This window comes from Natator depressus, chromosome 14, assembly GCF_965152275.1.
Source record: "Natator depressus isolate rNatDep1 chromosome 14, rNatDep2.hap1, whole genome shotgun sequence".
Classification (NCBI taxonomy): domain Eukaryota; kingdom Metazoa; phylum Chordata; order Testudines; family Cheloniidae; genus Natator; species Natator depressus.
This window is the reverse complement of record NC_134247.1, coordinates 37,327,120-37,336,548: the sequence shown is the minus strand read 5'-3', so window position 1 is coordinate 37,336,548 and position 9,429 is coordinate 37,327,120. Positions and strand designations below refer to the sequence as shown.

General features: G+C 43.8%; 1 protein-coding gene across 1 annotated transcript; it reads right to left on the bottom strand.

Annotated features, from left to right (window-relative positions):
- Positions 1–213: 213 nt before the first annotated feature.
- Positions 214–1,197, bottom strand: LOC141998900 (olfactory receptor 10A4-like). The gene has a single exon (XM_074971861.1). It carries the CDS (start codon positions 1,192–1,194, stop codon positions 214–216), a length of 981 nt encoding a protein of 326 aa, XP_074827962.1. The 5' UTR covers positions 1,195–1,197.
- Positions 1,198–9,429: the final 8,232 nt, after the last annotated feature.

The window sequence follows — 9,429 nt, the reverse complement described above, 5'->3', positions numbered from 1 at the left end:
TACCCCAGGCAGATCGAGGTCCATCCAGACCACGCCTTCTGAGTCAGCGAATATCTGGCGCTGCAATCATTACTTATAAATTGGCCCTTCCGCACACCAGGGGTCTCACTGTAGGTAATAGAACAGCTCGAATAATTCAGGGCTCCCACGTGCGCTGTGGTTTGTTATATTACACCACTTGATGAGCTCCCATTATATCCATTTTATTGCAACTTACAATAAATGTTGAGAAGAAAGTTTGTGATTGGTTATAAAAGCCATAGTCTTACGTAGAGCTTTTCTCAGGGCCTCCTTGACCTCCTTGTTTCTCAGGCTGTAGATAAGGGGATTGACCACGGGAGTCAGGATGGTGTAGAAGACAGAGGACACTTTGTTCAGGTCTCTCAGTGCAGCAGTGTCTGGGATCATGTAGACAACAAACAGGGTCCCATAGAAAATTGTCACCACGATGAGGTGAGAGGAGCAGGTGGAAAAAGCCTTTTGCCTCCCAGTGCTGGAAGAGATTCTCAGGACAGTGCTGATGATAGCCACATAAGATGCCAGGGTTAATAGAAATGGGGGAAGAATGAATATGAAGCAGACAAGGAAAATCACAAGAACCATCAAGCTGGTGTCACTGCAGGACAGTTTTATCAATGGGGTGTAATCACAAAGGAAATGGTCAATTTCATTGGGGCCACAGAAAATCAATTGTGATAGCCAACATGCTGTGATGGTGCTGACTACAGACCCACTTAGCCAAGACCCAGCTGCTAGCTGGAAGGAAAATCTACTATTCATGCGGGCTGCATAATGCAGTGGTTTGCATATGGCTAAATACCGATCGTAAGACATCACCGATAAGAGACAACATTCTGCAGCTAACAGAGAACCAAAGATATCAAATTGTACGAGGCAGCCAGGAACAGAAATGGATCTGTCCCCAGTCAGGAGACTGGCCAGCATCCTGGGCAGGATGGTGGAGGTGTAGCAGGTCTCCAAGCAGGACAAGTTCCCCAGGAAGAAGTACATGGGGGTGTGAAGGTGCTGATCAGACACAACTAGTGCAATGACGAGGATGTTCCCAACCACTGTCACAATGTAGATCAGTAGAAACAGCAGGAAGAGAAGAATTTTCAGTTCATGGAGATTCCCAAAGTCTAGGAGCATAAATCCTGTGATGGACGTTTGATTTCTCTCCTTTGTGTCTGCCATGGGTTCTAGCAAGAAAAGTAATTTTTAAAAAGTAGCAATAATAGCTTGTGAAATATGACAAGAAACAGATACCTTTGTGCGGAGGGGGTTACTTTGTTTTTGTTAAAAGAAGAGGAGTACTTGTAGCACCTTAGAGACTAACAAATTTATTTGAGCATAAGCTCACCGAGAAGGCCTCAGCTGGAGGACTAGGTTCAGTTTTGGCAATCACACAATAAGAAATATGTGGACAAATTGGAGAGAATCTAGAAGTGCGCAACAAAATGATAAAAGGTTCAGAAAACCCGACCTATGAAGCAAGGTGGAAAGAACTGGACATATTTAGTCTAGAGAAGAAAAAACGGAGGGGGAACCTGATGAGCCTTCAAACATGTAAGAGGTTGTTACTAAGAGGACAGTGATCACTTGTTCTTTATGTCCACTGAGGGTCTCACAAGAAGCAATCAGCTTTATCTGCAGCAAGGGAGATTTAGTTTAGACAGTAGAAAAACTTTCTAACTCTAAGGATAGGGAAGCCCCAGAACAGGTTACAAGGCAGTGTTAGGATATAGATATTCAGGCCTGTCTGTAAAGGCCTGTACTTTAAGAATTTAGGGGTATTCTTATCACTTGGCTAGTTCTAGAAGTATAAAAGAAAGAATCAAAATCACTGTCTGCTGGTGTAAGGGCCTTCTCTTACTGTGACAGTCTGAGGCCCTGTGCTTAGGCTAAGGCCTTTGGCTAAGCAGCAGAGGCAGCCATAAGCTAGGAAGCGAACGGTCACATCCTCACATTCCAAACTAGTCACATTGAAATAAGGTGCTATTGGGCTGTTAGGAATACAATCCTGTCCTGAATACAATCCTGTCCTGATAATGCCTATCACCTCCAGAGAAAGGGAAGTGCCTAGAAAATGTAAAAAGGAAACAGCATCCTGTCTGGCAAGAACTCACTTATCAATACTGGGATGTGAAATCCTCACTTCTGTATTGTTTTGTCATTATAGTTCCTACTTTGCTATTGTTTGTCTGTATAATCTCTGTCTGGTTCTGTGATTGTTCCTGTCTGCTGTATAATTAATTTTGCTGGGTGTAAACTAATTAAGGTGGTGGGATATAACTGGTTACATAATCATGTTACAATATGTTAGGATTGGTTAGTTAAATTTCAGGAAAATGATTGGTTAAGGTATAGCTAAGCAGAACTGAAGTTTTACTATATAATCTGTAGTCAATGAGGAAGTGAGTGGGTCTTGGTGGGAGGGGGTGTGTGGGTGTTTGTGGGGGAGATGGGAACAGGGAATGGGGGTAAGGAAATTGGAACCATGTTTTGCTAAAGGGGGAAATGGGAACAGGGAATGGGAGTAAGGAAACTGGAATCCTGTTTGGTTAAAGGGAGAAATGGGAACAGGGACACAGGTGTAAGGCTCTGTGGTGTCAGAGCTGGGAAGGAGGATACTAAGGAAGGAAACTGGAATCATGCTTGCTGGAAGTTCACCCCAATAAACATCGAATTGTTTGCACCTTTGGACTTCGGGTATTGTTGTTCTCTGTTCATGCGAGAAGAACCAGGGAAGTAAGTGGGTGAAGGAATAAGCCCCCTAACAGGCAGGTTGTGGAATCCCCATTATTTGACTTTTTTAAAAGCAGCTTAGATAAACACCTGTCAGAGATGATCTAGATGGTCAGCACAGGAGGCTGGACTAGGTGACCTCTCAAGATCCTTTCCAGCCCTTCAGTTCTATGATTCATTATTCTACCTCCTTGTCACACACACATCTGAATTTTTTACTGATACCTGAGTTAGTGATGAATTTGTATGTGAATTTTGAATTAAGCAGTACAATAGTAGTTGTTTGTTTGTTATTCTATGTCTTTGTTTAGGGAGTTTTAACAGAATGACTAGCCATGCAAATATCAGATACAATACAATATTCATTTTAATACTTGCCTATTTCTTCTTCAAATCCGCTAGACATTGCATTTTTTGCAGTCATATTGAACTGTAAACTCATGCGTTTTAGGGCTTCTTTTATCTTCTGTAACTTAGAAATCACTCTGATGGCAAATTAATGAAGTTAGATAGATAGGTAGATAGATAGATGAAGGAGAGACAGAGACACTGACAGATAGGCAGAAATAAAGCTAGATTGTGGAGGGAAGGATAGATAGCGACAGATGGGCAGACAGAGAGTTAGCTAGCTAGATACCTATTGAAGATTTCCTATTTTAAGGTTTGTTCCTCCTACTGAATATGTGGCTTTTGTGCAGTGAATGACTGGGGAGGCAGAAATTCTCATAAATCCTCACAAATTCCTGCCATCTAGCTCTGGCTAGGCTGACTGAGTAAACCCAGAGTGTTCTATATACGTCTAAAACTGCCTATTCAGGGTGTGTCTCACAGAAACACAATATCTCTGTTACACATTATTCATGACAATATACAACATCCTTTACCTTCTGTGAATCTGATGAGAAAGATTGTGCTTCCTCAAAAACAGAGGATCCCCTGTTCTATTCTCCTGCTTGTCACAGCTGGCTTTTACCTGATCCCAGAAAGTGAATGCCTTCTCTGATTCGTTATATGAGAGTGAAACAACTCCCTGGAAACTTATGCTAATGGGAATTTACAACTGCCGCAAAGGCAGCGTTAATGCTCCATTTTATTTTTAGAACTTACAAACAAGTTTAATACATGAACTCCTAACCTCAGAGAGAAAGTTGTGGAAATAGGACAACTTCTAGCTTCAAAGGAATAGTTATGGAGATAGGAAAATGTCTAACATCAAAGGAGGTGTTTCTCTTTACCAGTTCTAAGGAACATAGGAATTGCCATTCTGGAGGAGGCCAGTCATCCACCTTGTCCACTCTCCGATCTCTGAATTAGCTAATACCAACTGCTTTAGAAGAGGGTTCATAGATTCAACCATCTTAGGAGAGCAGGGACATTGAATCACCTTCCCTGTACATAGCAGGATGTTACATTTCACCCACTTACCCCTGTATTTAGCCCAATAACATGTGTTTGGTTAAAGCAACTTTCAGAAAAGCATCTGGTCTTTATGTGAAGATATCAAGAGATGGAGAATTCACCATCATTCTCTTGGTAGCTTGTTCCAATGGTTAATCAACTTCTCTAGAAGTGTGACTCCCTGGCTGGCGTGCCTCCTCATGGTTGGGCATGGCATAGTTTTAGTTGGGGATTGGTCCTGCGTTGAGCAGGGGGTTGGACTAGATGACCTCCTGAGGTCCCTTCGAACTCTGATATTCTATGATTCTATGATTCATAGCAAGGTCATCTTCTTCTTCGGCACTCCTTGCTGACTGTCACTCTGGCTGTGCTGTGATCTACATCTCGTAACTCAGCCCTCCAGCCAAGTCACATATATTCCCATCCAATCTGAGGTAAACCCAGTCTAGCTCCACAGTAGTCCAGTGGATACAAGCCAGGTCTTCAGGCTGACTTCAGGCTTTATTGGCCTTCCAGGTCATCTCTGGGGGGTCTTTGTGCCACCATCCTCGGGGGGCTGTGAGGGGAACCCAGGCTTACTATCTACTCTGGGTACCCTGTAGTAAGCTGTTCAGGTCTTTCTATTCAAACCCTTTGCCTCCTCCTGGGCTACTTTCTAACTCAGCCTGTCATAGAATCATAGAATATTAGGGTTGGAAGAGACCTCAGGAGGTCATCTAGTCCAACCCCCTGCTCAAAGCAGGACCAACACCAACCAAATCATCCCAGCCAGGGCTTTGTCAAACTGGGCCTTAAAAGCCTCTAAGAATGGAGATTCCACCACGTCCTGAGGTAACCCATTCCAGTGCTTCACCACCCTCCTAGTGAAATAGTGTTTCCTAATATCCAACCTAGACCTCTCCCACTGCAACTCGAGACCACTGCTTCTTGTTCTGCCATCTGCCACCACTGAGAACAGCCTAGCTCCATCCTCTTTGGAACCCCCCTTCAGGTAGTTGAAGGCTGCTATCAAATTCCCCCTCACTCTTCTCTTCTGCAGACTAAATAACCCCAGTTCCCTCAGCCTCTCCTTGTAAGTCATGTGCCCCAGCCCCCTAATCATTTCTGTTGCGCTCTGCTGGACTCTCTCCAATTTGTCCACATCCGTTCTGTAGTGGGGAGACCAAAACTGGACACAATACTCGAAGTGTGGCCTCACCAGTGCCGAAAAGAGGGGAATAATCACTTCCCTCAGTCGGCTGGCAATACTTCTACTAATACAGCCCAATATGCCGTTGGCCTTCCCGACAACGAGGTCACACTGCTGACTTATAGCCAGTTTCTTGTCCACTGCAGTCCCCAGGTCTTTTCCTGCAGGGAAACTCAAGAGGGCTCATCTGGGATTTGAACCTGGGACCTCTTGCACCCAGAGCGAGTGAGACTCATACCCCTTGACCAGCGAGCCTGGCCCTTAGCCTGTCTCACAGCTCCTTCTCAGGCTCACTCCTCCACAGATCCCAGAAGGAAAGAGGATTCATTATGGTGAACCAAGCAAATGTACAGGTCCAAGTTCTATCTGCCCCAAAGAGGATCTGGCACCTAGCAGGCTCAGGACAGCGTCTGGCCCCAGACCAGCCTGCCTCCACACAATCTATAGGTTTTCTCTGACCCAAGCCAGGCCTTCCTTCAAGATGCTAGCACAAGAAGTCCACTCCTTCTCCTGCTCAGCCCCTACTGTATTGGGCTTTTCCTTTTTCAACTGCTCCCTCCAGGCTTTGACCCCTCTCATAGGTGTAACAGGGTAGGGCTGACTGAGCACCTGGGCCCTCATTAGCTTCTTTCCAGCCAGTGTGGGGTCATTGTACCCCTTCAAACCCTCACTGTTCGACATTTGTGCCCTATTTCTAATTTGCATTTATCTGGCTTCAGCTTCCAGCCATTGGTTCTTATCCTGCTAATTTGAAAGTGCCCTTGAGTACCAGGTACTTTCTCCCCATGAAGGAACATATACGTTTTAATCAAGTCACCTCTCAGTCTTCTTTTTGATAAGACTGAGAGGTGGAACACCATGACCCCATGAAAAGTCCCCACGTATCCTAATCAGTTAGCGGTTGGCTTAATATGGGATAAGTGCTCTGTTGAATCTGAAGCAAGAAATAATTTATCACTACAAGCAATAAAGTCCTGGAGTCGTAACTCTGCTTTCCTTATTTACCCAAATTTCCCATTGATCCTTGCGGGCAAGAAACTGGGCACTATAGTTTTGTACACAATGTTGCACCCAAAATCTTACTCACATAATGGGCTGAGCAGAGAAGCTGATGATCTCTGAATCAGATTCCCCTTTCTTCTCTCGAGTGACCTTGATAATAACTTGCACATCATCCCCCATCAGTGGGATAAATACATTAACAAAGAATGATTAGAGCTGGTCAAAAATTATCCTATGGGACAATGTTCCACTGGAACATACTGTTTTGACAGAATAGGAACTTTTCATGGGAGTGTGTTGAATCCATTGAAATTTTTAGTGGAAACCAGGCAGGCTCCTGGTTGACTTCAGCTTGACTGCTGCCTGATTCCTCGGCTGCCCGGATACCTATGCTGTCTGGCTTCCCAGCTGTCCAGCAGGAAATGTAAATTTTGATGAAATCACATTTTTCAAGGGAAAAAATCTCTCATGTGAAAAATTGCAAACAGCCCTTGAAAGAAGTTAAGGGGAAAACTAAAGGCAGATTTCCTCTAGCAACCTTAACTCTGCTCCGCTGGGAATGCCAGTCTTCTGTCTCCACCATGGATCATAATAACGCCTCCCTGCACACAACTCTACTACATCAATATCCACAAATGATGTGGATAGGCTAGGAAAGGGTAGTTTGGTAAAGGGACGTATAAATAGTGTGGCCACCTCTGGAGTGCCACCTCATGACTTGGGATGACTCTGCAGTGCCTGGCCTCCATTTCCTTCCTTGTTGCTCCTCAATAACTCCACAAAGGCTCATGTGTCCCTTCTTGGGGTCTGGCTTATTAACGTACGTCAGGCTTCCTTCCCCACTCTGAACTCTGCGGTACAGGTGTGGGGACCTGCATGAAAGACCCCCAAAGCTTATTTTTACCAGCTGAGGTTAAAACTTGCACAAGGCACAGATTTCCTTCATGCCTTGGGATCGCTGCCACCACCAAGTGATTTAACAAACAATTAGGGAAAGGACCACTTGGAGTCCTATTCCCCCAAAATATTCCCCCAAGCCTATATACCCCCTTTCCTGGGGAGGCTTGAGAATAATATCCTAACCAGTTGGTTACAAAATGATCAAAGACCCAAACCCCTGGGTCTTGGAACCATGGAAAAAATCAGTTAGGTTCTTAAAAAGAAGGATTTTATTTCAAGAGAAAAAGGTAAAAGTATCACCTCTGTAAACTTAGGCTGGTAGTTAACCTTACAGAGTAGCAGAAAATTGAAAGAGCACAGAGGAACCCCCTCTAGCCTTAGTTTCAAAAAGTTACAACAAAATAGGGATAAACCTCCCTCTAGCAAAGGGAAAATTCACAAGTTGAGAGAACAAAGGTAAACTAATACACCTTGCCTGGTGTTAGGGGGCTTATTCCTTCACCCGCTTACTTCCCTGGGCCTTCTCACATGAACAGAGAGCAACAATACCCAAAGTCCAAAGGTGCAAATAATTTGATGTTTATTGGGGTGAACTTTCAGCAAGCATGATTCCACTTTCCTTCCTTAGTGTCCCCCACTCCCAGCTCTGACACCACAGAGGGTTACCTGTGTCCCTGTTCCCATTCTCCCTCTTAGCAAAATATGATTCCAATTTCCACACCCCCATTCCCTGTTCCCATTCCCCCCTTACTTCCTGACTGACTGCAGACTGTACAGTAAAACTAGAGTTCTGCTTAGCTATACCTTAGTTTAATTTCAGTAAAATGATTGGTTAACTAATCCTAACATATTGTAACACGATTATTTAACCAATTATATCCCAGCACCTTAATTAGTTTACACCCAGCAAAATTAATTATACAGCAGACAGAAACAATCACAGAACCAGACAGAGATTATACAGACAAACAATAGGGAAATGGGAACTACAATGACAGAACAACACAGAAATGAGGATTTCACATCTCAGCTACTAAGAAGTGAGTTCTTGCCAGACAGGATGCTATCAAACTAAGTTTCCTTTTACACCTTCTAGGCACTTCCCTTTCTCTGGAGGTGATAGGAATACAATCCTGTCCTGATAATGCCTAGCAGCCCAATAGCATTGACAAGGTTCCTTCCCGACTCTGAACTCTAGGGTACAGATGTGGGGACCTGCATGAAAACCTCCTAAGCTTACTTTTACCAGCTTAGGTTAAAACTTCCCCAAGGTACAAACTATTTTACCCTTTGCCCTTGGACTTCCACTGCCACCACCAAACACATATCTGCGTTTATTTTTATTAGGAAAGCGTCGTTTGGAAACGTCTTTCCCCCCAAAATCCTCCCAACCCTTGCACCCCACTTCCTGGGGAAGGTTTGGTAAAAATCCTCACCAATTTGCGTAGGTGACCACAGACCCAAACCCTTGGATCTTAGAACAATGAAAAAAGTATTCAGTTCTTGAAAAGAAACATTTTAATAGAAGAAACAGTAAAAAGAATCATCTCTGTAAAATCAGGATGGTAAATACCTTACAGGGTAATCAGATTCAAAACATAGAGAATCCCTCTAGGCAAAACCTTAAGTTACAAAAAAGACACACAGACAGGAATATTCATTCTATTCAGCACAGCTATTTTCTCAGCCATTTAAGAAATCATAATCTAACACACCTAGCTAGATTACTGACTAAGTTCTAAGACTCCATTCCTGTTCTGTCCCTGGCAAAAGCATCACACAGACAGGCACAGACCCTTTGTTTTTCTCCCTCCTCCCAGCTTTTGAAAGTATCTCGTCTCCTCATTGGTCATTTTGGTCAGGTGCCAGAGAGGTTACCTTTACCTTCTTAACCCTTTACAGGTGAAAGGATTTTTCCTCTGGCCAGGACTGATTTTAAAGGTGATTACCCTTCCCTTTATATTTATGACAAGCATCTTATTTCAATGTGACTAGGTTGGGATGTGAGGGTGTGACTGTTCGCTTCCCAGTTTATGGCTGCCTCTGCTGCTTAGCCTAAGAACAGGGCCTCACGCTGCCACAGTAAGAGAAGGGCCTTACACCAGCAGAAGTGATTTTGATTCTTTCTTTTATACCTCTAGAACTAGCTAAGTGATAAGAATACACCTAAATTCTTAGAGTATAGGCCTTTACAG

Excerpts from the sequence above, each read along its gene's own strand:
- LOC141998900 (XM_074971861.1), bottom strand. The coding sequence starts at position 1,194 with ATGGCAGACACAAAGGAGAGAAATCAAACGTCCATCACAGGATTTATG.